Here is a 27,549-nt window from a genome sequence, read left to right as displayed (position 1 = left end):
GTGTCCCCACTTTCCAGCGACGAGACTGAGACCCAGGGAGGGGGTGGTGGCGGCTGAAGGTGACAGAACTGCAGACCGATGTTCTGGGGTTTCAGCCTAGGCCTCTGGCTCCAGAGCCTGGGTACACTGTGGTGGTCAGAGTGCCGCTTCACAGTCTGTCACCGGGTGCCACGAGTGCTGTGCGTGTGTGCGGCGGGCATGGCCACGTCAGCCTGGGGGGAGTGGGTGGTCATCCGCAGAGGAGTCCCTCTTCTGGCCTCCAGCCTCCCTCCTCCGCGGCCCCGTCGACTCCCCAAGGGCGTTCAGTGACTGGGGATTGAACGGGGATGGCGTGATGGGGGTGCCTGGGACGGAGCTTTCTCGGAGTGAGGGACGGGCGCTCCGTCAGTCTCTGTGGAGCCCCGACAGTGAGCTCAGCCTCCCTTCCCATCCCAGGACGCCCTGGACCTGAGCCCAGCCTTTCCGCTCTTGTCCCCGCAGGGAGCCGGGAGGCCGCCTTCACCTACGCCATCATCGCAGCCGGCGTGGCCCACGCCATCACTGCTGCCTGCACCCAGGGCAACCTGAGCGACTGCGGCTGCGACAAGGAGAAGCAAGGCCAGTACCACCGGGACGAGGGCTGGAAGTGGGGTGGCTGCTCTGCCGACATCCGCTACGGCATCGGCTTCGCCAAGGTCTTTGTGGATGCCCGGGAGATCAAGCAGAATGCCCGGACTCTCATGAACTTACACAATAACGAGGCGGGCCGAAAGGTAGGCAGCTAGGGAGGGGAGCCGGGCGGCTCTTGCAGAGATGCTGCAAAATGGCTTATTCATGACAACTGGTGTTGGGTCTCTGGCGATGGGCCACAGGGCTCTGCCCGTAGCCTCGTTCTGCTTGCATCTGTGGTCGATTTGCTGCTGGTCAGGCTCTCTGTGTGGCATGATGCTTGTCAGTTACCGACAAGGTTGAATAATCGAATCTCTGTTTAAACATTGGATGTAACTCAGCAAGATGGAAAGAGGGATGGATGTGAACTCTCATCCTCGGGCCCACAGAATCAGCTGTACAAAACTCTGATTGTGGGGAGGAGTTGAGGTGACTTCAGTAGGTGACTTCTGCTGTGGGGCAGATGCCAGGGTTGGTGGTGTATCCTTGGTCGCCTTAACCAAGATCTGGAGCTCAAAATAATGGAGGTGACCATTCCCTCTTCACCGCCTCCTCAGATCCTCCTAGATTCTGGGCTCAGCTTAGAAGAGAGTCCAGGCTGTCTCAGGATGCTTCTGATGGAGGTGGCTCGCTTACAAAGGGGATGGACACCCCATCCCGTGAGGCAAGGGAGCAGACGGGTTTGCCGGCAGAGTACAGTGAGGGCCTATGGGGTGGGGCTGTCACAGGAGGGCGGGTCCTGCCTCTGTGAGGACCCGCCGGCCCCGGAGGTACTGGGCAAGGAGGGGCTCTGATGGGCCAGGCCAGACAGGGAGGGAGGGCTCCACCGCCGGGGTGGAGGCTGGACCGCTGCAGTGACAGGGTGTGTGTGGGCACCACTGGGGGGGCCAGGCAGGAGCAGCAGTGACGAGAATGGGGGAAACCGTGCCCAGGGCTGTAGGAACCAAGGAACACAGACCCCGTCCGTGGGGCCCCCGGCTTGGCTCCAGCCCGTGGAGGCTGTGTGGGAAAGCCGGCCCAGGGTGGCCTCATCCTCTGGTTTTAGACCCAGATTTTCATGCACAAACACTTCATTTTTTTAGGCGTTGGCATTTAAAACTGGTAGTCACCAGTGACTTTTAAAAAATGTAGAAAAAGGGAAAAAGAAAGACGATTACTATAGGAGCTCAAACACACACATGCTGGCTAAGGGTGGGCCTCGAGCTGCCCATTTGGGTGCCAGCTGACCTGGTTTTGCTAGAACATGTCCGTGGGCCAGCAGTCTTCTCGCTCCGTCCTCACGGCGTCCCTGTGAACGGTAGCATCGTTATCCCATCTTGCAGGTGAAGAGACTGAGGCACAGAGGGATTGTCACGTGCTAATCGGGAGCAAAGCCAGGATGTGAAGCCTGGCGTCTGGTTCTCGGGTTGGTGTCCTTTGCACAGTGCGGGCTGGCAGTGGGCTGCCTGGGTTCAGATCCGAGCTCTGTCGCTCGCTTCTCCGCGGGAAGGAAGCAGAGCTGGCAGGAGTGTCCTCGTGGGGAGAAGGCAGGAGAGCCCTTCCCCAGGGCTGGCACACAGCTGGTCCTCAGCACGGGGTGGGTGTGACCCCAGACCGAGGGAAGGAGCTGTCTGGTAAGCGGTGTTGGGGGGTGCCTTGCCCACCCGTGTACAGACGAATGGGAGGCACCAGCAGCCCTTCCTCCTGCCTTGGGATTCCCTCCCTCCCTCCCTCCTCTGCAGTCTCCGGCCACATCCGGTGTGTCAGAGCCTCCCAGGCGGCCACGGTGAGTCACGCAGCAGGCTGCTCACCTGGTCTGTCCTAGGATGATGGCCGGGGTAGATTGCAAGGCCCTGCCCTGCGCCGGGAGCTCCTGCTCAGGGCGGCACATTCCTCCAGGGTTCTCAGCTCTTCATTCCTCCCGATTTCTACGCTCAGATCACTTCCTAGGGCTGAGGTCATAGGTCATGGGGTCCCTCCTGGCCTTGAAGCTCCCATCCCTGGGAGTGGACAGGAGAGGGGCAAGTGGCTTCCCTCTCCCCCTGTTTCCTCCTGTGTGGCTACCTGGTCCGGCCACAGTGAGAATGAAGGGAGAGAGCTCTTAGCTGGGGGAAGGAAGGTCCCACGCACATCAGGCGGGAGAGGGTTTCTTTTTTGGATTTCCTTCCCATTTAGGTCACCTCAGAGCACTGAGTAGAGTTCCCTGTGCTATACAGCAGGTTCTCATTAGTTATCTATTTTATACATAGTAGTGGATATATGTGAATCCCAATCTCCCAATTCATCCCACCCCCCTTCCCCCCTTGGTGTCCATACATTTGTCCTCTACATCTGTGTGTCTATTTCCGCCTTGCAAATAAGTTCATCTGTACCATTTTTCTAGATTCCACATATAAGCGATATCATACGGTATTTGTTTTTCTCTTTCTGACTTACTTCACTCTGTATGACGGTCTCTAGGTCCATCCACGTCTCTGCAGATGACCCAATTTCATTCCTTTTTATGGCTGAGTAATATTCCATTGTATATATGTACTGCATCTTCTTTATCCATTCTTCTGTTCATGGACATTTAGGTTGCTTCCATGTCCTGGCTATTGTAAATAGTGCTGCAGTGAACATTGGGGTGCATGTGTCTTTTTGAATTATGGTTTTCTCCGGGTATATGCCCAGGAGTGGCATTGCTGGGTCATATGGTAGTTCTATTTATTTATTTATTTAATTTTATTTTTGGCTGTGTTGGGTCTTCATTGCTGTGCACAGGCTTTCTGTAGTTGCGGCGAGCGGGGGCTACTCTTCGTTGCGGTGCGCAGGCTTCTCATTGTGGTGGCTTCTCTTGTTGTGGAACATGGCTCTAGGTATGTGGGCTTCAGTAGTTGTGGCCCTCAGGCTCAGTAGTTGTGGCTTGCGGGCTCTAGAGCGCAGGCTCAGTAGTTGCGGCGCTCGGGCTTCTTTGCTCCGTGGCATGTGGGATCTCCCCGGACCAGGGTTCGAACCTGTGTCCCCTGCCTTGGCAGGCGGATCCTCAACAACTGCGCCACCAAGGAAGCCCTGGTAGTTCTATTTTTTTTTTTAAGGAACCTCCATACTGTTCTCCATAGTGGCTGCACCGATTTACATTCCCACCAACAGTGTAGGAGGGTTCCCTTCTCTCCACATGGGAGAGAGTTTCCTGAGTCACCAGCTCCAGCAGGCATGAGGGCTGTGCTTGCTGTTCAGGGCAGCTCTCGGGTGATGCAGATGATGGGACCGTCATACGTTGTAAGGTCAACCTCAGGGGCCTTCTTGGAGTAGGTGGGCCCCAGAAAATGAGTGAGGTTTGGCTCGGCAGAGAAGAGAGGTGGAGGCAACCCAGGTAGTGGCCAAAGGCCCAGAGGAGGGGCTTGGGGCCAGTTCAGGGGCCCAGACTGGCTGGTCTGTGAGTCCCTGAAGCGGTAGCTGCAGCCAGAGGGCTGCAAGGTCACCTTCCAGGCCAGGGAGTGAGAGCCGTGGGTTCTCCCCTCAGGGCTGCCCTGTCCTTACTGCTTGAGTTCCAGCTCCGATATCCCCTCTGCAGAGAGGCTTCCCTCTCAACCCCTTCCTAGCCTTTCCCCGGGCAGTGCCTTGTTCCGAGGCCTTCTCCCCTCCCCAGATCATAAGCTTGATAAGGACAGAGACCTCGTGCATCACATTCACAGCTGCACCCCAGGGCCTGGTGTACAGAGGCGCTCTATGTACGTATGGAGTGAATGGTTGAGTCCCCTGTGGTCACTGGGGAGCCACTGATGGTACTGGAGCAGGGGGTCAGAAGTCACAGAGACTGACTCCAGGGCAGCAGAGTGAGGCCTTGGGCGGGGTCAGGAACGGGGTGTGGGCATCCTTGGTGGGGTGCACGGGTTGGGCCTCACTTGACACTTCTGAGCAGGAATGGTTTTCCCAGCTCAGGGTGCCCCCTGCACTCCCACCATCCCCTGCTGCCTAGCTCCACTCTGGTTCAGGAGGACGCTTGAGGGTCACCTCCTGGAAGGGCAGTTCAGCCAGGCACTGTATGTTTTCCAGAGCCGAGAGGTAGAATCTGGGACTCCCCAGTGTACACAGGAAAGGCCTGATTAACCACCAGTCGAGCCCCTTTGTGATTTGGGGGGAAGCAAACAGAGGCCCAGAAAGGATCCCGACTGGCCCTCAGCTACGCAGGGCAGTGGCCACACCCCTCGGCCAGGGCACAGCAGGAAGGTGGTCTTCCAGCCTAGCCCCTCACTCCCAGCCATGGGGCACCCCAAGGGCCCAGACACAGATCCGAGCGGCCACGAGCAGGGCAGCCGTCTAGCCTGGGGAAGGTAAGGCTCAGTGTGTATCAGCTCTGGGTTCCATCCCTTCTGGGGGCCTCAGTTTCCTCATCTGTCAAATGGCACTATGATCCTCGATTTGTTCTGGATCCCAGGTGCCAGTCAGGGCCAGGCGAGGGCACACACTGGAGACCCCCCAGGATCCTGCAGCCTGCCATTTATTCAAAGGTGCGGGACCCCGTTCCAGAAACTCTGCCCACAGCAGGCTTCCGTGGGCCCCATGCACAGTGGAGCTGGAACCGGCAGGAGGAGAGGGGCCAGCCTGCAGCCGCTCCTGGCTGAGCGTCTTGGGAAGGATCACAGATGTGTTTATCACGGGCTCCCTCCTCCTGCTGTGAGAAGACAAGACTCAACCTGACCACAGGCTCTGGGGCTTGTTGGCAGCTGGTGTGAGAGAAAAGGGGTGGGGGGGAAGGGGTGTGTGTCCCAGAGCCGAGGTGGTGGCTGGCTGAGTGAGCGGAGACTCAGGGCTTGTCCTCCGGGCGGCCCTTGAGGTGGCAGGGTGCCCCCGACTCAGCTGGCAGATCAAGAGGAATAATGCCGCGGGGGGCACCTGCCCTCACAGGTCTCCGGTTTGGGTCCAGCCCAGGCAGAGCCAGGGTTTCACCTGCAGATGTGGACGCAGGGCTGGGGGTGTCTGTGCCCTGCCTCCCCTCCACTGTCTTGTGCAATTGTGTGGTCTGCAGGGTTGAATCAGAGGGGTCACAGTAGAAGACAAGAATGGGGGAAGCCAACAGATCCTTTGGGGACGTGATTTTTGAATCAGAGTCTCTCTCTATTGGAATTTTAGGGCCATAGTATTTTGACATTGAAATCACAGACGGTTCAGGTTGGGACTGTAGAATGTTAGGTTTACACCCTCACACAGGGGGCTTGGAATCAGGATCTTTGGTTGGGAGGGAGAGAGGCGTCAGAAACGATGGGTTGAAATCTTTGGTTTTTTTTAAAGTATAGCTACATTTTAATGAAGTCATTTTTTAAAGATTAACTTGAGTAATTACACTGCAATTTAAAAAGCAAACAAAAAATGATTCACAAGAAATTTGCACTGGACGAACTTTGAATTGTATTTCTTATTAATGGTTGAAGGTATAGCTCATAGTGGGTGGTAGTCCGAAGGAGCCAATAAGAAAACTTTAAATTGCTGTTTGAAATCTTTGGTTTTTAAAAAAATTTTATTTATTTTTGGCTGCGTTGGGTCTTGGTTGCTGTGCGCGGGCTTTCTCTAGTTGCGGCGAGCGGGGGCTACTCTTTGTTACGGTGCACGGGCTTCTCATTGCGGTGGCTTCTCTTGTTGCGGAGCATGGGCTCTAGGTGCGTGGGCTTCAGTAGTTGCAGCACACGGGCTCAGTAGTTGTGGCTCGCAGGCTCTAGAGTGCAGGCTCAGTAGTTGTGGCGCACGGGCTTAGTTGCTCCGTGGGATGTGGGATCTTCCCGGACCAGGGCTCAAACCCGTGTCCCCTGCATTGGCAGGTGGATTCTTAACCTCTGCGCCACCAGGGAAGCCCCGGGTTGAAATCTTTGGATGGCGGAATCTTTGTGGCTTTGAATCTTTTCTTTACCACCTTTGGGGCAGTGAGGATATGAACTCACCGCACTTCTTGCCCTCAAGGTGCTCTGTCTGGTGACAGAGGCGGTTAAGAGGAGCAAAAATGATGATTCAGGGCTAAACACCACAGGAGAAATGCAACACAGAAGGTGCATAAGAGCTCAGAGGGGGAAACAGTTTCTTCTTGGAGGAGTCTGGACACTTTTGGGGCAAGAAGAAGAGACCCTTTATTAGGGCTTTGAAGGATAAGTAGGAGTCCTCCAGGTGGACAAGGCAGGTGGGAGGGAGGGCAGTTCAGGGAGAAGTGACAGCATCTATAAAAGCATGAAGTCCTGAAAAAGCATGGTCAGGTGGGGGCGGACTGCGTGTATCTGGGGAGAGGGGCTGATGGGTGATGAGACTGCAGAGGCAGCTGGGGTCAAGTGCAGGGCCTTGCCTGCTGGGTCCAGGAGCAGGCTTCCCCCTTAGGCTGGAAGTTCCTGAGGAGACTTTGCAGGAGGAGTGCCGTGTTCAGGTTTCTGGCCCTCTCTGGGACAAAGCGGAGAACAGAGTGAAGGGGGCAGGGTGGCAGCTGGTGCCCCAACCCAGCAGGGACCACGGGTAGGCAGGAGGGACAGCTGTTTTGGAGCAGAATAGGCAGGACCCACCTTGGGTTGCACTTGAGGTGGATGGGTGGGCGCTCTTCCTCACTGGGGTCAGGCACTGGGGCGTGCGGAGACTGGACTTGAGGGGAGATGATTATTAGGGTGCTTTTGGGCATGTGAGTGGGAGAGCCTGTGGGCCTCAGATGGGGATGCCCAGGGGCCACTGGTGCCTGGAGAGAGGTCTTGGTTGGAGCCAATTCCTGGCAGCCACCAACGCGAGGCAGTTGCTGAAGCCCTGGCGTTTGGCAGGATTGGCCAGCAGGAAGATTGTAGTGGGAAAGCCCAGAGCCGGGCACAGCCCTGAGGAAATGGGCACTGGGGCAGGAGGGCTATGGGACACAGAAGAGCAGACAGGGGGGTGGGTCCCTGTGGATGCATCCCCGAGCACTGAGCTCAGAGCCAGCTTCTGCTGCATCCTGGCTCTGGAAGCTGGGCTGCGGGGCCGGGGGGTCCGGGCTCTCCGCGCCTCGGTGATGCTACTGCACCGGGCCGGGGGGGCCATCGAGGCCTTGCCGGCCACTGAGGGCAAAGTGTGCTGGGAGCTCTGGGGGCCCCAGGGAGGGAGGGGGCCTCCACAACCCCTTCCTGGGAGCGTGGTGACTGAGCCCAAGAGAGGCAGCCCTGGGGATGGGGGCCCAGCTGGGACGGGGCTGGCCCCTGCTGGAATGTGCTCCAAGGGAGGTGAGCTCAGGGGGATGGAATTCCACCCAAATGAGAGTCACCTCCCAGTCCCTGCCCAGCCTCTGCGCGAGGAGGGTGCTGGTCTTGTCCCTTCCTGCCCTGCCCTGTCTGGTCTGGGTGCTCCTGGGAGCTGGATTCCCACCCTGCCCTGGCTGCAGGCAGGCCTGTGAGTCAGGGGACACCAGGGACCTGGCCTCTGGCAGCTGGGGCGGGGCCCCGATAAGGCTTGCTCAGCTATGCTCTCCTCTGCTGTCCCGAGGGCCACTTGCATATTTGACCGGATAGAATGGTCAGTGGTGGCACGTTGAGGGCCCGAGGAGCCAAGCCCTGCCTGGCCTGAAGCCAGCTGACCAGGCCGGGCTGTGAGGAGGCCTCCGCAGGCCTCCGTGCCCTCCCTTCCTGCTCCAGATCTGGTGCAGATGTGGGTTCTTCCCTTCCCAGATGCAAAGGCTTCCAGCTGGAACTTGAGGGACTTGGACCAGGGGTGGCCTTGGGCAGATCCTGGCCCTCCAGGGCCTCAGTTTCTGCCATGGTGGGACCTCGTGTCTCAGAAGGGTCTTCTAGTTCTGACATGGGGCGGTGGGGAATACAGGGTTCTTAGGACCACTGGACGCCAACCATGTCTCCAGCCACACGCTCCTGGAGTCCGCCAAGCTTGTTCCTGCCTCAGGGCCTTTGCACATGCTGTTTCCCCTGCCTGGAAGGCCCTTCCCTCAGATGTTTGCATAACTAGTTCCTGCTGTTCCTTCAAGTCTCTGCTCAGATGTCCCCCTCCCGGGGAAACCCTCTCTGACTTTCTGACCTTCCTCCCCTTTCTCCACCTCGGCTCTGTCTGTACACTGTCTTGCTTTATTTTCTCTGTAACACTTACCACCATATGAAATGATTTTATTTGCACAGTTCTTTATGTCTTTATTCCCTCTCTCCTCCCACTACAATGTCAGCACCATGAGGGTAGGGGTGCCCTGAGTTTACAGCTGTATCCCCTGTGCCTAGAACAGTGCCTGGCACATAGTAAGTGTTCAAGAAATATTTGTTGAGTGAATGAATGACATGACAGGTATCTCCTCTTACCTGGGGGAATTTCCCAGGAGTAGGGTTGCCAGATAAAAAACAGGACTCCCAGTTAAATTTGAGATAACAAATATTTTTTAGTACAAGTATGTCCCAAATATTGTGTGGAACATACTTATAGCAAAACTTTATTATTTATCTCAAATTAAAACTTAAGTGGGTTTCTTGCATTTTTAAATTCAAATTTTTATGTTGAGATATTGTCAACTCATGTGCAGTTGCAAGAATTCAGAAAGATCCTATGTGCCCTTTACCCGGTTTTCCCCAACAGCTTGTAAAATTATATGGTATCCCAACCGGGTATTGATATCAGTGTAGTCACGACACAGAACATTCCACCGTGAGGATTCCTGTGCTACCCTTTTGGAGCCAGATCTACTTTCCTCCCTCCTTTATCCCCTCCTAATCCCTGGCAGCCACTAATCTGTTCTCCATTTCTACAGTTTTATCATTTCAAGATTGTTATATAAATGGAATGGTACAGTGTGTAATCTGTTGGGATTGGCTTTTTTCACTCAGCATAAGCCCCTCAAGATTCATTCAACTTGTTGCATTTATGAGTAGTTTGTTCCTTTTTATTGCCGAGTGGTGTTTCACAGTATGGAACCGTTCATCTGTTAAAGGCCGCCTGGGTTGTTTCCAGTTTGGGGCTATGACAAATAGGCTGCTGTGAACATTTGTAGACAGGTTTTGGTGTGAACGCAGGGTTCCATTTCCCTGGGGTAGATGCCCAAGAGTGTAACTGCTGGATCGTATGGTAGTTGTATGTTTAGCTTTGTAAGAAAGGGCTAAACTTTTCCAGAGTGGCTGAACCATCTTACATTACCACCAGCAATGTGCAAGGGATCCTGTTTTGCTGCATCCCCTCCAGCATTGACGGTCGTCACTGTTTTTTGGTTTTGCCGTTCTGAGAGGTGAGTGCAATATCTCACTGTGGTTTTTCTTTTTTTTTAAATTATTTAATTATTTATTTATTTATGGTTGGGTCTTCGTTTCTGTGTGAGGGCTTTCTCTAGTTGCGGCGAGCGGGGGCCACTCTTCATCGCGGTGCGCGGGCCTCTCACTGTCGTGGTCTCTCTTGTTGCGGAGCACAGGCTCCAGACGCACAGGCTCAGTAGTTGTGGCTCACAGGCCTAGTTGCTCCGCGGCATGTGGGATCTTCCCAGACCAGGGCTCGAACCCGTGTCCCCTGCATTGGCAGGCAAATTCTCAACCACTGCACCACCAGGGAAGCCCTCTCACTGTGGTTTTAATGACTGTTTCCCTAACAGCTAGTGATGTAGACTATCCTTCCACGTGCATATTTGCTGTCTGTACATCCTCTTCAGTGGAATGTCTGTTTGTGTCTTATGCCCATTTTCTAATTAGATTAGGTTTTTACTGTTGAGTTTTGAGACTTCTTTGTATGTTCTGGATCCTAGTCTTCTGTCAGACACATGGTTTGCAGTTTTTTCCTCCCAATTTATAACTTGTCTTTTCCTCCTCTTCATAGGCTCTTTTGCAGAGCAAAAGTTTTTAACTTTGATAAGGTCCAATTTATCAGTTCTTCCTTTTACAGATAGTGCTTTTGTGCTAAGAACTGTTTGCTGAGCCCTAGGTCCTGAAGATTTTGCCCTGTGTTTTTTTCTAAAAGCTTTGTAGTTTTACATTTTACATTTAAGTCTGTCTGTTTTTTAAAATTAATTAATTTTAAATCAACTAAGGTTTGTTTCTTTTTTAAATTGATTTTTTTAGTTTGCAAATTTGATTTTTTTTTTCTTTTTTTCTTTGGCCGCACCTCATAGCATGCAGAACTTTCCTGACCAGGGATCGAACCCATGCCCCCTGCGGTGGAAGTGCAGAGTTCTAACCATTGGACCACCAGGGAAGCCCCTGAAAATTGATTTTTTAAATGTATTTATTTTTTATTATAGTAAAATACCCATAACATAAAACTTACCATTCCAACCATTTTTAAGTGTCTGGTTCAGTGGCATTAAGTATATTCACACTGTTGTGCAACCGTCACCACCATCCATCCCCAGAACTTTTCATCTTCCCAAACTGAAACTCTGTCGCCATTAACCACTAACTCTCCTCCCCCCTCCCCAGCCCCTGGCCCCCACCGTCCACTTTCTGTGTCTATGAATCTGACTGCTCTAGGGGCCTCATATGAGTAGGATCTTACAATGTCTGTCCTTTTGTGGCTGGTTTATTTCACTGAGCATAATGTCTTCAAGGTTCCATGATCCATTTTGAATTAACTTTTATATAAGGTGCATATATTAGGTCAGGGTTATCGTTTTGTCTGTTTATGTTCTCAGCCTGGCAACCCCACCCAGCCCCTGCTGCCCCGTGGAGGAGGCTGGTCTCCAGAGAGTACTGAGAAAAATCGTTTCAGAACCAGACTCCCTTCCTTGGGCCCATTTAATAGATCAGAGACTGACACCACCACGGGGGCCCTGCCAAGGCCACACACAGCAAGGGGGGGCGAAGCAGGATTCACACCCAGGGCCCGACTCCCAGCTCCTCCTGCCCCCTCCTCCCCCCATGACTGGTCGGGGCAAGTGGGGCTGGGCGGGGCTGACATGTCCACTGGGGAATGCCCACTGGGATGACCAGGCCGGGATGTGCAGGCCCGGAGGAAAGAGTCAGACAGGTCCGGAGCGGAAGCCACTGAGGAGGGGCTGGAGGGGAACCAACTCGGTCCCGGGTGGAGGACGCCCACGAGGCCTGAGGGTTTTTTTCCAGTTTTCTCCGATGACACAGCGAGGGCAGGGCCCAGCCAGGTCCGGTGGGTGACGCTGCAGTGATAGCAGTGGATGGTGCTGGGGAAGGGAGGGGATGAGATGGGGGGGACGGGGGTGGGGAGCAGGGGCGGGGCAGGAGCGGCCCTTCCCACAGAGAAGGGAAATGTCTGTGGGCCCCCAGCTCCGTGAGGCCTGGTCCTCAGCACCCCACTTTGCTCTGGGCTCCTGAGACCCCCTCCCCACCCCAGTCTGGGTGGGTGTGAGCGGCCCGGGGCAGGCCCAGAGGAGGTGGCTGGACACACCAGCCTGGGAGGGGCTCGGGAGCTCAGCCCGGAGTGGGCCACCTCGGGGGGCTGTCACTGTCCTGCAGTCAGTGAAGGGCTGGGGGCGGGGGCGGTGGGAAGGCGGCAGGCAGGACCAGGACTATGGAGTAGAGGAGTGTGGGAAGATGCAGGTTGCAGCTCTGATGAGAAAATGGGATAGGCCGGAGGGCAGGTGCCTGTTTGCTGGGAGAATGTAGATGATGGGGTACATGCTGACTTCACCTCCATGAGTCCTGTGAGGTTGACGTTCTCCGTTGTTCTCTCCATTTTACAAATGGGAAAATGGAGGCCCAGAGAGGTAAAGAAATTTGCCCAAGGCCACACAGCTGGCAGGTGCTGCCCTAGGGTCTGAATCCAAGTAGTCTGGCTCCAGACCCAGTTCTTAACCTCTGAACTGTTTCACCAGCCCTGGGGCTTCTTGGACTCAGATATGTTTATCCCCAGACCCAGTTCTCACATCCTGCCATTCCAAAATGTTGTCCTAAGATTCTCCAATCCCCTGTTTGGGGCAACTTGGAGACTCTGGGGTCCCCAGCCCCCAAAAGGCCCCAGTGTCTGGTGGTTTGGGGACTGTAGATTATTCTGGCACTGTTTGTGCTCCCCCCTCCTGGTCACTGCGGCCCTGGGACAGTCCTTGGGCCGCTGTCGTCTGGCTGAGAGAGGACTCTTCCAGGCCAGGAGGGAGCTTGGCCACGTGGAGAAGAAGATTCTGCGCGTTGTTCCTCCCCAGCAGGAGAGGGGGCCTGGACCGCCATGGGGGGTGCCCAGGAGTGCCCACACCTGTGCAGAGACCCGGCACACCTCCTGCTGTCACGGGGTTTCTGGGCTGGCTCAGCCTAGGGAAGGCAGTGGGGGACCCACATCCTGTCCCCCTGCGGGATCCTCTCATCCTTCCGGGCAGGGGTGAGAGACACCTCGCCATCTCCCAGAGCCCAGCCTGGAGCCTGGCACCCAGTGGGTGCTCTCAGCGACGTGGCGTGACGTGAGTGCAAGGCCGGCATCCAGAAGGGGACTTAGAGGATTGGCAGCCCTGGGGGTTGGGAGTGCCTGTCCTCTGCCTTCCTGGGCACGGCTGTGCAGCGGATGGGGATGGACTGAGGATGGCTTGTCCCGGTGTGGGAGGTGGCCTCCAGAGACCATTCCCGGCTTCCCTGCTTCTCAGCTATGTGGCCTTGGGCATGTTCACTTGCCTCTCTGTGCCACAGTTTCTCCATCTGTAAAACAGGGACAATGATGGCTTTGTAGAGTATTGTGAGGGTTAAAAGATTAAATGCATTTAAAGTGCTTGCAGCTCTGCTGTCCTATATGGTGGCCACAGGCCATGTGTGGCTATTTAAATGTAAATTAATCACAAATGAATAAGATTGAGCGTTCAACCCCTCAGTCCACATGTCCGGCGCTAGGTAGCCACGTTGCTCGTGACTTGCAGGAAGGTCCAGTGGACGGGCCGGCTTGGAGCGGTGGGCGCTGGGCTCAGGCTTCGGTGTCACTACTAAGGGGACCCGGAAAGGTCTCAGCAGCGAGGGGAGCAATCCTTTCACCTCCCTGGGCCCCTGCCAGCCCAAGGCGGGGTCTCCAGTAGTGGCCGTGTCACTTCTCTTGGAAGGAATCCCCACCATGGCTGTTGGCCCTTCAGAGGGGGCACATTTGAAACCGGCTGAGATGGGAGGGGGCGGCGTGGCGAGGCCCCGGGAGGCCTCCCAGGTGAGGTGCAGCCAAGGGGGCTCGGTTACACCGCGGTGAGACCAAGTCAAAAGGCGCCCACCGGGGACAATTACCGCCTTTGTCCTCTGCAGGGGGAGTGGGACTCTCGGGTGTTATCAAATCTGCCCAGACAGGGGACGGGGAGCCAAGTGGTGGAGGGTAGGCAGGGGCGGGGTGGGGGGTGCGGAGGAATTGGCACCCAGGCGGCAGCGTCACTTGCCCTAATCTTGCACATTTGTGTGTCCTTTGAGGAGAAATCCAGGTACTATTATGTCCCGAAAAAGGACCCCTTACCTGACACAGGGCTTTCTTCAAGTCTTCACCCTGCAGTGTGCCTTCGAGACACTAATCCCGTGCTCTGTCTACACGAGTGAATCCATTTCACTGGCCCGACCACCTTGGGGGTCCTTGTGAACTCCATTTCACAGATGGGCAGCTGAGGCCCAGGCAGGGACTTGAGCAGCGTCCCAGGGCAGCCCCCGCTGCAGTAGATCAAGGGCTCACCTGATCTCAGGACCTCCCCAGGACGTCGTGTGGAGGGGGCAGGCCCAGGGCCGGCTGGGGGTGGGCAGGGTGAGGCCAGCCCTCAGCTGCTCTTCGCGCCTCTCCCAAGGCCTGATGCACCATGTGCTGCCCCACTCCTAGTGCTCTCCATAAGTGATCCCCCAGGGAAGGTGTGGTTAGTCCCATTTTACAGATGAGGAGAGTGGAAGTAGAGTGGTTTTACTGAGGTGGCCCAGGTAGAAAACATCGAGCCAGGATTCCCTCCCAGCCATCCTGCTTCTGTAGCCCACGCTCTGCCCGTCCTCTCTGGGTCTCTTCTTAGCCCTCAATTGTGTGTGTGTGTCTAGTTTAGACCTGGAAGGATTGGTAGTATTTTGAAATAATGATTCTAACAACGTTTGTAAAAACACTTTATAATTTGCAAAACCTTTTCTAACACTTTTCTTTGGCCAAGCCTCACAGCTTTCCTCCAAGCAAGTGGTGTAACTGTGCCCGTTTTTCAGGCGACATACTTGAGGCTCAGGCCGGGCACTGCTCAGCCTGCAGGGTGGGTGGCTCTGCGGGGCATAGAGTTCTGGGTCGAGGGGGAGGCTGGGGGCTCCTAGCAGGAATGACACGGCTGAGAAAAGTGGCCAGAAAAACCCTGACTTTGCAATTTGTTTGCTGCGTGCCCTTGGGTAGTCTCCCGCAGCCTTGGTTCCCTCAGTGGCAGAAAGGCCGTGATAACCTGCACTTCTCAGAGCCATCATGCTGAGTGAATGAGATGATGCCCTGGAAGTACCGAGTCCCACACTCTCGGGTGATGAGTGCTCGGAAGACAGTAGCTGTTGTTATGAATATTGTTATTACTATTATTAGTGCTGGTAGCAGCAGTAGTCATTTTAAAGCCACAGTTAGGTTTTAATTCCTATATTCCGTTCCGCAGGATCTTTCTAGCTCTAAAGCTCCATGTTTCCCACGTACCATTTGTGTAGCCTGCTAAGAGGACTTGGGGAGGAGATGTCTGGGAATCCATGGAGATTTGTCACTTCACTGAAAAGAGGGGGTCGCTGGGGACAAAGCTGTTGCAATACCACATTGGCCCTCCTCACTTTGTGACAGGTGAAGTCCATCTGGGTCTCTCGGGGGTATCTGAGCTGCTCCCTGTGGAGAGAGCCCACCCAAGCCCGTGCCACACTCCGGGACCTGCAGAGTTGTCTGTAAAGTCCAGTCTCCAGCCCAGACCTCCTTCCAAACTCAAACCTCGTGCATCCAGCTGCCCCCCGCCCCCCGCTCCTGGATGTCTGCTAGCCCGGAACCCACCTGTTCCAAACCTCGCTGCTGGTCCTTCTCCCACAGCCATGCTCCTGCCTTCCATCCCCTGCCAGCTCAGGAAACAGCAGCCCTGTCCTCCCGGTTGTCTGGGCCCCAAACCTTGGCTTCATCCTGACTCCTTTCACACTCCACATCCAGCATGTTGGCTCTGCCTAAAACATCTGTCCAGGACCTTCCCCATCTCACAGCCCGCACCCCTGCCCCCATCATCTCCCACCTGGAGCAGCACAACAGCCTCCTAACCCGTCTCCCTGCTTCCACCTTGGCCCCGGCAGCCTCTTCAAATGTAAGTTAAATCGTCTCCTCTCCACTCATAACCTCACAGTGGCTCCCAACTCAATCAGAGGAGAAGCCAAAGTCTTCACAAAGGCCAACAAGGCTCTTCATGACCTGGACCCCTGGGACCCTCTGACCTCATCTCCTACTTCCCCTTTACTCACTCCATTCCACCTACATTGTTCCTTAAACACACCGAGTGTGTCCCTACCTCAGGGCCTTTGCACTTGCCGTTCCCCCTGCCTGGAACGTTTGCCATCCGGACATCCACCCCCCTCCCCTCCTCAAGTCTTTGCTCAAATATCACCTACTTAAGGAGGCCTTTCCTGACCACCCTATTTGAAATTGCCCCCCATCTGCCTCACCACTTCCTTTCCGCTGTCATGTTTTCTTTTTCTACATGGCACTTATGACCACCTGACATAATATTGGTAAGTCGCCAAATGATCCCAGCGTGGCTGGGGAAGAAGTGCTGTAGGAGGCTTCTGTGGGAACTGTACAGGCTCAGACAGAAGCTTTCCTCTCACCTGTGTCTTCAGTATTTGTTCCAGGGGGCCGGTAGTAAATAGAGATTTTATTTTTAAATACCTATGTCCCCTTATCTTACTCCAGGCACTATTCTAAGTACTTCATATATATTAACTCATAAAATTCTGATAAGAACCTAGTGAAGTAAGTACTATTAAAAAAAATTTTTTTTGAAGTATAGTTGATTTACAATGTTGTGTTAATTTCTGCTGTACAGCAAAGTGACGCAGTTATAAATATATATATATATATTCTATTTCATGTTCTTTTCCATCATGGCTTATCACAGGACATTGACTATAGTTCCCTGTGCTATACAGTAGGACCTTTTTGTTTATCCATCCTATATATAATAGCTTGCATCTGCTAATCCCAAACTCCCAATCCTTCCCTCCCCCACCCCCCCTTCCCCTTGGCAACCACAAGTCTGTTTTCTATGTTTGTGAGTCTGTTTCTGTTTCGTAGATAGGTTCATTTGTGTTGTATTTTAGATTCCACATATAAGTGATATCATACGGTATTTGTCTTTCTCCTTCTGACTTACGATGTAAGTAGTATTATCTCACTTTTACAAATGAGGACACTGAGGCACAGAGAGGTTCACTAACTCACCCAAGGTCACACAGCTAAAAAAATAGCCAGGATCTGAATCCAGGCAGGCTGGCTCCAGAGTCTCTACTCTTGCTATAGTTCTTCTCTTGTGTGCATTCATTCACTCACTCATTCACTAAATATTTATAACATACCTACTTTGTGTCTGGCACAAGATTTTAGAGACCAGCAGATGACTAAAAAATGGTATCTGCCACCTCACACCAGTTAGAATGGGCATCATCAGAAAATCTACAAACAACAAATGCTGGAGAGGGTGTGGAGAAAAGGGAATCCTCCTGCACTGTTGGTGGGAATGTAAATTGATACAGCCACTATGGAGAATAGTATGGAGGTTCCTTAAAAAACTAAAAATAGAATTACCATATGACCCAGCAATCCCACTACTGGGCATATACCCAGAGAAAACCATAATTCAAAAAGACACATGCACCCCAATGTTCACTGCAGCCCTATTTACAATAGCCAGGTCATGGAAGCAACCTAAACGCCCATAGACAGACGAATGGATAAAGAAGATGTGGTATAGATATACAATGGAATATTACTCAGCCATAAAAAGGACTGAAATTGGGTCATTTTTAGAGACATGGATGGATCTAGAGACTGTCATACAGAGTGAAGTAAGTCAGAAAGAGAAAAACAAATATCGTATATTAACGCATATTTGTGGAACCTAGAAAAATGGTACAGATGAACCGGTTTGCAGGGCAGAAATAGAGACACAGATGTAGAGAACAAACACATGGACACCAAGGGGGGAAAGTGGCGGGAGGTGGTGGTGGGATGAATTGGGAGATTGGGATTGACATGTATACACTGATATGTATAAAATGGATAACTAATAAGAAACTGCTGTATAAAAAAAATAAAATAAAATTCAAAAATTCAAAAAAAAAAGGTCTCTGCTATCAGGGAGCTCACAGTCTAGTAGGAAATGCAAAACAAATAAATAAGGGGAATGGAAAAATATATTCATTCAGCAAACATTCACTGACATCTACTAAATGTCAGCCCTCTGTTAGGCACTGGAAATCAGAGATAAGACACAGTTTCTGCTTTCAAGGTGCTTACATTGTAATAACAGAGGGAAAGTGTGAATTACTGCATGTAATCATGACAGCATGAGCTGAATAGGGTAAAGGAGAAGGTAGGGGACTCTGGGACCCCGGGATAGGAGGTCTAACCATCTGGGGGTTGGTTTGGATGGGTGGATGGCTGAGTGGTTGGGCAGATGGATATGTGGATAGTTGGATGGATAAATAGATGATAGACAGTATTTTGAAGGATGGTTAGATGAATGGTTATATGGATGGATGAACAAATTTATGATTAGGTGGATAGATGTTAGAAAATGGTTGGATGGATGGATATATGGATGGATGGATGGATAGGTATTCGGAAGGGTAGGTAGATAGATAGAAAGAAAGTGTTTGGAAGGATGGTTGGATGAATGGTTATATGGATTGACAGTTGGATGGATGGATAGATAGATGGATGAATGGATAGTTATTTGAAAGCATGCTTTGGTGAATGGATGGGTAAAAAGCTGAGCTCATTGCTGGCAAGTTGGACATTATCCCAATGAGATCACCAGAAGAGCTGAAAGAAAGGGATGGAAATCCATGCATTCATTCTTTCAGCAAATGTTTATTAAGCACCTCTTTATGTGTCTGGTACCATTTTAGGCTCTGGAATTAGATGGTACTTGCCTTTATGGAGCTGACATTCCAGAGAGAAAGCAGAGGACAAACAAATAATCAAATATATATAGAATCTGCTGTCAGAGAGTAATAAATACTATGATGAAAAAGTAAAGCAGGTCGAGAGGGCAAAGATGATGGAGGGAGCATTTTATATTAAGGAGTCAGGAGAGACCTCTTTGAGAAGGCGAGTTCTGAACAGGAAGTGAGGAAGTGTGTCGTCTGGGGAATAGCATTTGAGACAGAGGGAACAGCAAATGTAAGAGCCAGAGGCAAGGAGGCCAGTGTCACTCACTGAGTGAGGGAGAGAGGAGATGAGGTCCCGGACGGTGTGTTTGGCGTCTGGGGTCCGGGTGGGAGATATGGGCAGATCACCTTCTGGGCCCTATGAGGAGTGTGTGGGGGTTTGGTTATGTCTCGGAAAACCAATGGCAGACTTTGAACCTGGGCTGATTTGTGTTTGGAAAGGCACCCCCCCCCTTCCCTGCTTCCCTCGGTGGGGGTCCCAGCCCTGCTTCCTCCTGGCCTGTTCACAGCTGGGAGGCTGTCAGCATTTTGAGTACAGCTCCCAGCTCTCAATGGTTTACAGCTCAACGGTGAAACAGGCCCTGGGCCACGGGTGGCACCTCGGAGTGATTTACTTGCTCACCATTTCTATATTTAGTGCTGTTTAATGCCTCTAGGCCAAGTTTTCAGAAAGAAAAAGGAGGAGGAATTCAGGGGGAGTTGGTTACTTTTTTTTTTTTTTTTTTTAACACGTAGATCCATTTTTCAGTTGTTTTCTGAGATTATTGCCCAGCCTTTAAAAAAGTTGCAGGATGCCAACTAATGGTGTATTCCGGGACATTGTTCGTTTCTAAGAGAGCCTCGTCTCCGCTAAGCTGCCCTTTTCTCTTGAAAGTTTGTGTTTGCTTTCTGGTGAGAGCGAGCTGGACCGAGTGTGTGACTCAGGGGGCGAAGGTATCCATTCCTTAATATTTCACAGAATACGGCTGGACTTCAGGCCATTTGCTCTCACTGACCCCTAAAGCGGGGTCCCTCAGACCCCCAGCCAAGGCATCTGCAGGGCGTCTCAGATTTTAACTTGCACACGAATCACCTGAGGAGTGTGAAAATGCAGCTTCTGATTCTGCAGGTCTGGGATGAGGCCTGAGAGTCTGCATTTCCAACAAGCTCCCGGGTGATGCCCTGGGACCACTCTTGGAGCACACGGATTTTGATCAGCGCTGCCCAGTAGAAATTAATACGAGCCACACAGGTAATTTAAATTTTCTAGTAGCCGCGTCAAAAAGGTGAAAAGGATGACAGTAAACTTAATAATATCTTTTATTCAATCTAATAGGTCCAAAATATTGTCATTTCCCTAGGTAATCGATATGAAAATACTGAGATGGTTTACGTTCTTTTCTTTTTTCCATAATAAGTCTTTGAAATCTGGCAATTGCTTTACACTTAGAGCGCATCTCCATTCAGACTAGCCACAGTTGAGGCGCTCGTGTGGCTGCTGGCTCCCCTCCTGGACGGCACACATCTCAATCTGGCTTGAAAGCCTCTGGTGACAGGGAGCTCCCTCCCTCCTGGGACGTTCACTCCATCCCCACAGGCTCTTAGTTGGGATTTGCCCCCAGGCCAACTGGGAAGAGCCAGCTTCACTCCCCGGGTCCCTGAGCTGGTTGGCATCTAGTCCTGCAAAAATGCGGAGGGCGCCTCGAAGCCCTCCCCTCCACCTCCCTCCTGTGAGCGGGCCCCTCACACGCTCTGCCTCAGCCATGGTCTCTGTCGTTGTTGTTCTTTCTTGTTGAAGAACCGGGGTCAGGGAGTTTCAGTGCTGTTCCCCCGATCACCCGGCCAGGAGGTGGCAGAGCTAGGGCTCCAAGTAAGGCCATTGAGACCTCTCCTCCCTCTGCTGTAAGAGGCTCCAGGTCCTTCATGACACAGTTTCGGCGGATCTTCCTGGCCCACTCGAGCTCCTCCAGGCACACGGGCCGGCCCACCTGGCCTGACGGAGCCGCAGAGCTGGCCGGGAGGGTGGGCATCAGAAGCCACATGGCCCCGGGGCTCAGCTCCTGTGTCAGCTCCTTGTTGCCGCAGAGCAGTAAGAAGCCAGCTCGTCCCCCCACCATGCCCACCCCCCGCCCGGGGGAGAGCCCCCACCATCTCGGCTGGAAACTGCCCTGGGACAGAGATAACCCAGGGTGTTTTTCCCAGTCGCCGGCCTGGAAAAAAACCTGACTCCACTGGGGGCAGGAAAGAGGCTATCTCAGGGGAGGTGGCCCTGTGCCCGTGTCCTCAGGCCTGGCTGCAGGGCAGCATGGAACTGCGGGCCAGGCCAGCCACCCTCCTGGACACCAACACAAAAGGAGCTTCTGCTCTGGCATGGGGGCTTCAGAGGGCTTCAGTGGTACCTGGTCACCCGGCAGGGCCTTGCTGAGGTCAGGGCAATTCATCTGGGGGTGGCCAGGGGCACAGAGGGTGGTCAGCCAGAGGGCAGATGCCTCTGTGCTCTGGGGCATCCGCTCCTATGTCCTCTGTCCCAAAGCCCCTCCCTGGGGGCTTCAGCTTGATCTTCTGTGGACTAAGTCAGGGCCTCTTCTACCAGACCCCACCGTGAAGGAAATGGCCATCCAGACTCCTGAGCCAGGGTGAATTCATTCATTCACTCATTCGTTCATTCGGCAAATGCTTGCTGAACATCTCAGCCTCGTCTTGGTGCCTCCTGAACGAGACAGATGAGGAACCGGAAGAAGGGTGTCACAGGCAGAGGGGACAGCAGGTGCAGAAGCCCTGGGGGCTTGGAGTGGTTCAGAAGGACCTGGCATTAAGTGTGCAGAGAGGGATTCACAGAGCTGCACAGCCATCAACACAAGCAATTCTAGAACTTTCCATTGCCCCAAAAGGAACCCCCGCACCTGTTAGCAGTGACTCCCCATCCCCCTTTCCCCCAGCGCTGGGCAACCAGTAATCTGCTGTGTCTGTGGGTTTACCCATTCTGGACATCGTGTGTAAACAGAATTGTACAATATATGACTTTAGGGGTCTGGCTTCTTTCACTGAGCATCATGTTTTCAAGGTCCATCCATGGTGTAGCAGGTGTTGGCACTTCATTCCTTTTTATGGCTGAATAATACTCCCCTGTATGGATAGACCACATTTTGTTTCTCTGTTCATCCGTTGATGGACATTTGGGTTGTTTCGCCTTTTGGCTGTTTGAATAGTGCTGCTGTGAACACGCATGGACAAGTTTTGTGTGTTTCTGGACGCGTGTTTCTGGTCTGATAGTTGTACTGCGCTGTGGTCAGTACCACACACCCTTGAAGTCCATCCTCTTCAGGGCTGTCTCTGAAAAAGCCCATGTCTCTGGGTCAAGAGAGGAGGAGGGGCTGGAGAGACGCAGGCAGGACCTGCGCCCTGGGTACTCTGGCTCTGCATCCCCGTGGGGCTGGCCGGAGCCCCGCAGCCCAGCAGGTGCCGTGGGCACTGGCTCGGCTTCCGTCAGCTGGTTCGCGGGCGCTGCCCCTGGAAAGCAGCGAGCAGGCCTCCGGCTTCTGTGCTTCCTTGCTCCCCATCTGTGGTTCTGCCTGGCTGAGCCACTGTCCTATTTCTTCCCGCACCCGCTCAGGCCTCTGGTCTGTCCCCCACGTGGCTGCCTGAGGGAGCCTCTCCAGTGCCAAGTACCCTGTCCTGTCCGGCGGTGGGTCGGCCCTCCACCCTGACGGCTGGCTTCCTTCCCATTTCTGGGCTCCCCCTGCTCCCTTCCGCACTGCCCTTCACCCATGCCGTTCCCTCTGCCCGGCCTGCCCTTTCCTGCTTTCTGTCCAGCCTGGCCCTCCTCAGGTCCTGTCTCAGCTCAGGGGTTATTTCCTCACCTCCTCATTCCAGTCAGGCCCCTTTGTTCCCGCTCTCAGCCATTCACTCAGCAAGTATTCACTGAGCACTGGCTGTGCTCTGGACACCACTCGGAGTGCTGGGGCCACGGCAGGAGCAGACAAACCGAGTCCCTGCCCTTGGGCAGTTGGCATTCTGGTGGGAGACAAGAGAAACCGAAGGCAGAAATGTGTGCTATGTCAGATACTAATGCCCGTGGGGAGCAAAACGAACCAGGGCGGGGGTCAGGGAGAGTCCCTGCAAAGGTGAGATTTCAGCAAAGGCCCCTGGGAAATGAGGGCGGGAGCCATGGAGAGGGTGGGGAAGAGTGTTCCAGGTAGAGGGAGAGCTGTGCAAAGGCCCTGAGGCAGGAGCATGCCTGGTGTGTTGGAGGAGCAGCAAGGAGCCCATGGCGATTAGGGTGGAGAGAACAAAGGTGTAGGGGATGAGGCCAAAGAGGTAGCAGGGACCACGGGGTGTAGGTGGAGAGAGAACAGTGTGAGGGACCACGGGGTGTAGGTGGAGCGAGAACGGTGTACGGGACCACGGGGTGTAGGTGGAGAGAGAACGGTGTACGGGACCACGGGGTGTAGGTGGAGAGAGAACGGTGTGAGGGACCACGGGGTGTAGGTGGAGAGAGAACGGTGTACGGGACCACGGGGTGTAGGTGGAGAGAGAACGGTGTGAGGGACCACGGGGTGTAGGTGGAGAGAGAACGGTGTGAGGGACCACGGGGTGTAGGTGGAGAGAGAACAGTGTGAGGGACCACGGGGTGTAGGTGGAGAGGGACGGTGTGAGGGACCACGGGGTGTAGGTGGAGAGAGAACGGTGTGAGGGACCACCGGGTGTAGGTGGAGTTAGAACCGTGTACGGGACCACCGGGTGTAGGTGGAGAGGGAACAGTGTACGGGACCCCACGGACCCAGCACAGAACCCCAGCATTGGCCATCAGCCATCAGCATTGTTCTAGTCTCCACCCCCAAGCTCCCACAAACTGGAACGGTATGGGGCGAATCCAACAAGATGTTATTTCACCTACTGTGTATTTCTAATCAATAAGGATTTTAAGAACATAACAGTGGCAGCGCTATTACTCGGAGCCACGTGAACAATCCCTCAGTGCTGTGTAACACCCCACCTAACTCAGATTCTTCCGTTGTCTTAGAAACATTTTCCAGCTGGGCTGTGGAGCGGGGGACCGCTGGGGGACTGGGACCACAGGAGGGGCAGGTACGCACTTCCCTTCAGAGCCGCCGATGGTGGAGGCTGGCATTGGCCTCGTGCCCATGTGACAGTTGGATGCATGGCCGCCTTACCCCCCAAGAGCGTAAGCTTCCGGAGAGCAGGGGCCTGGCCTCTTTCTGCCACCTGGCCACCAACCTCAGGCCCGCCCAGGGCAGGGATTAAATTAACATGTGGTAGAAAAATGAATTAGTGAGTGAATGAATGAATGAATGCCAAGGCCAATCCACTGATGCGTCAGAGGTGGGGAGGAACGTGTGTTTGTTGGCTCCACCCACTCCCGCTGGCCTCCCTGCTCCTCCGGCGATAGCTGGGGTCCCTGACTGCCTCACTCAGTCCACAGTCCACACTCTAGGGCGGCAGACCCCGTCCGAGGCCACCCCCAGGTGAGAGAGCAGCAGCCAGAGCGGTGGCAGGGCTGGGCTGGGGCAGGGTTGCCCGCGGGGCTTGTGTGTTCCCCGTCGACAGTGGGCCGTGCTGGCCCCGGGTACAGGCGAGCGCGGCGGAGGCTGCCCGGGCCCTGGCGGGCAGCGCGGGGACCCCCCTGCTGGCTTCCACCATCCAGGAATCTGTGTGTGAGCTTGTGTGGGGGGTGGTGACTGTGAGAGCCACGTCAAGAAAGACACAAGTCTGGGGGTGAGGGGTGTCGGTCCCCGAGAAACGGTTCCTCCGAGACCCCACAGCTGGCAGAGGCCAGTTCGTGGAGGCCTTGAGAGCCAGGCCACGGACTCCGGGCTTCAACCCCAGGATGACTGGGAGCCAGAGACAGTGTTTGAGCAGCCGTAATCCGGCGAACACTCCTTACAGGAGGTCCCAATCTAAACCAGGAAGCTTGTCCCTCGGGATGGGGTTGACACCCCTTTTCCTGAGGCCCTGGCCGGAGTCCACGCCTCCCGTGCCGTCGGGCTAACCCAGCTGCATTCCAGCGGCCTTGTTCTGTGGAACGCAGCCTACCCTGCCATCCCCACCCGAGGCAGACAGGAATACTTGCTTGAAGTCGGTGCATCCAATGTGACTCAAAGAATGTGACCAAGAAGAAAATACTCCAAATGTTTACTAAAAAAAAAAAAAAAAAAAAAAAAGCTGTCTTCTCCCCTCTTTCATGTGAGTTGCCCAGAGGAATACAGCTGCAGCTGAAAGAAATGAAGCTTTCTGCTCATGATGGATGGACGTGCAGGAGGAGGGGAGGTGGAGGAGGAAGAGGGGCAGGAGGGGGGAGCGGGAGGGGCAGGGGTGGTGGTGTCAGCTCTGGGCCCCCAGCCTGCAGCCCCCCTCCCAGGGCAGCGCTCACGCCTGGGGTCTCCTGTGTATGTTTTGTGAGGGCAGTGTCCACGGCTGCCTGCCCGCTGGCTTCCACGTTGTCTTAGGTCACCGTCCTTGGAACGGACCCCTGCATGCAGGGCATTTCCCAGGAAGCGGGAGCGAAGCTGGGCTGTGATGCAGCAGCTACAGAGGCTTCAGCTGGTCCCATGAGTGGCTCTGAGCTGCAATGGCCCTTTAGAGTTGTCCCCAGCATCAATCAGTCATCGGCTGGGGCCGCCCTGACGCGGGGCCGTGACCGCGGGTGAGGCAGCTCCCGTGACGGGAGGACAATTCCAGGAGGGATGCGGCTGAGGGTGTCAGCGGCTGACACTCCGGGCAGCCAGGCAGCGAGTGCATGGTCCCGGAGGAGGACCTGGGGGGGCACCATGGTGTCCACTGCACTATCCAGTCCTGTGACCGTGGCCTGGGGGAGCAACGCCATCCCGGCACCCCCGCCTTCCTTCTGTCCAGCTGCACCCCGTAGTGCTACAGCCAGACTACCCGGGTTCACATACCAGCCCAGCACTTCCCATCTGTGGCCCCTGGTGCCTCAGCTTCCTCACCTGTAGAATGGGGATGATGAGGATAAATCTGCCTCATAGGGTTACCGTGCAGATTCAGCGAGTTGCTGTCTGTTAAGGGCTTGGAACGCCAGCTGATGCTGTCAGTGGCTTTTATTGGAGTTGGGCACGGTTCCTGCCCTCGTGGGGCTCACAGCCTGGCGGGAGGGATGGGTGTGCAGACAGGAAGTTATGACACAGGGCAGTTTGGCGTGGAGCAAGCATGGGGCTCTGTGTGAGCAGCTGTCCCTACTCTTATCCAGGAGGAACACAGGGAGTTCATGCGGCGCCGTCAGTAATCTAACCACCATAATAACACAGCTGCCCTTCCTGAGGGCTCCTCCGGCCGGGCACCACACCTCTGGTCACTGGGTCCTGATGCTGTCGCCACTGGATGTGTTCTGTTGAACAAGGAGACACGACCGAGGCCGGTGGAGGGGTGGCGCTCACCCGGTGTCCCAGCCGGGGTCTGTTGGGGTCACGGAAGGAACTTGAACGAAGGGGTTACTTACAGGGCATACGTAGCATGCAGGCTCTCCTCAGAGGGGTGCTGCAGCACCTGGGGCTGGCGGCCGTGGGGAGCTCGTACTGCCCGGGGCCTGCGGGGCAGAGGGGGGAGCTGTAGACTGGAGGAGAGGGGCCGCTTGGCGGGAGCCGTGGCCCCAGGTAGAGGAACGGGGTGACGGCCACCACGTGGCCCTACAGAGAGGGGATCCGGGGAAGAGATGTCCCTGCCTCTTTCTCCTCCTGCCGTCCAGTCTCTTGCAGGACTCCCCACTCCCTGCTCCCCACTGCCGGCTGGGCCTGACCAGACGCTGGAGACAGGGAGCCTGTGGGCGCAGGGTACACAGGTGAGCCTCCAGGGCCGGAGGAGGGGGCGCAGAGGTGCCCAGCACACCCAGGCCCTCAGCCTTGACTCCAGCACGGCCCCCCCCTTGTGGGGCTCCTTAGGCAGGTGGCATGAGGGGCCCAGCACAGGGTACGGCCGTAGCACGTGCACAGTGAGGGACACCTTCTGTCACACACAGAGGATGAAGGAGCGGTGCTGGCCTCTGTTGTTGCAGGTGGTTTGGGTCATGTGCAGCTTGGAGACGAGAAACACGGGCAGCTGGGGCCTGGAGCCCCGGAAGAGGAAACCAGCAGGACTCGGGGACCATCCTCCTGCCCACGTCCCCCGAGTCTAGGCCAGGCAGGGCCTTCTGTGGAAAGCACACAGCCCCGGAGGAGGAGGCCTCGGCGCCCAGCAGCTGTGCCCCCTGCTCTCTGTTCTCCCCGACGGTGCCGCCCCTCCCAGGTGGCCCGGCTGCCTCCGGTCGGGGTGGGAGTGGGTTTGGAGAAGGTTCGGGAGCCGGGTCTCCTGCTGGGGGAGGGTGGCTGGTAGCTGAGAGCGGGAGAAGGCACAGCGGCAACACGGACGGGAAAGGATGCCGCAGGGAGTGGGGCAGATGGGGTGAGGGAGGAGGTGGTGACCGTGGAGGCTCTCCTGTGCAGGTGGCAGCAGCGCAGACGCGCCGCAGGAGCTGGGGGTGCGGGTTACGACAGGGCAGGCGTCTGCAATGTGGGAGGAGGCAGGAGGCAGGGCGACGGGCCGAGCTGCCTCAGGGGGCCCACTGGCCACTCACGGTGGCCCCGGGGGGATGGTCACTCCCTCGTGTCTCTGCACTACCGCACTACCCAGAGGTCGACTCCCACCCGGCAACGTCTGGGAGAATGTGCCCTCCTTGTCCCTCCGTGTCACTGTCTTCTCTCTTGGAAATCCCCCTCTGGCGCCTTCATTGTACAGGCGGGGAAACCGGGGCCCAGAGAAGAAAAGGGGTTTGCTCGCAGCCACACAGCAATGTGGAGGCAGAAGCAGGACCAGCGCCTGCCGGCTCCTTCCACCCCACAACCCTGCCCCCTGCCCCTCCAGCACCGCACCAGGCTCACCCCGGCATCCCCAGCATTCGTTGTGCGGAAACGAGAACTCACGGGTTAGGGGCCTGTAGTGT

The 27,549-nt window shown here is 55.0% G+C and overlaps 1 protein-coding gene across 1 annotated transcript in view; it reads left to right on the top strand.

The window, feature by feature from the left end:
* WNT7A (Wnt family member 7A) overlaps positions 1–27,549 on the top strand; it is a 67,569-nt gene that overhangs the window by 22,252 nt on the left and 17,768 nt on the right. The window contains exon 3 of the mRNA XM_057554042.1: positions 481–752. Within this exon, the coding sequence (XP_057410025.1) occupies positions 481–752 (272 nt within the window). The remainder of the gene's footprint in view (positions 1–480; positions 753–27,549) is intronic.

Source organism: Balaenoptera acutorostrata, chromosome 10 (assembly GCF_949987535.1).
Source record: "Balaenoptera acutorostrata chromosome 10, mBalAcu1.1, whole genome shotgun sequence".
In the NCBI taxonomy this organism is placed as follows: Eukaryota; Metazoa; Chordata; class Mammalia; order Artiodactyla; family Balaenopteridae; genus Balaenoptera; species Balaenoptera acutorostrata.
This window is presented reverse-complemented; position numbering and strand designations above follow the sequence as displayed.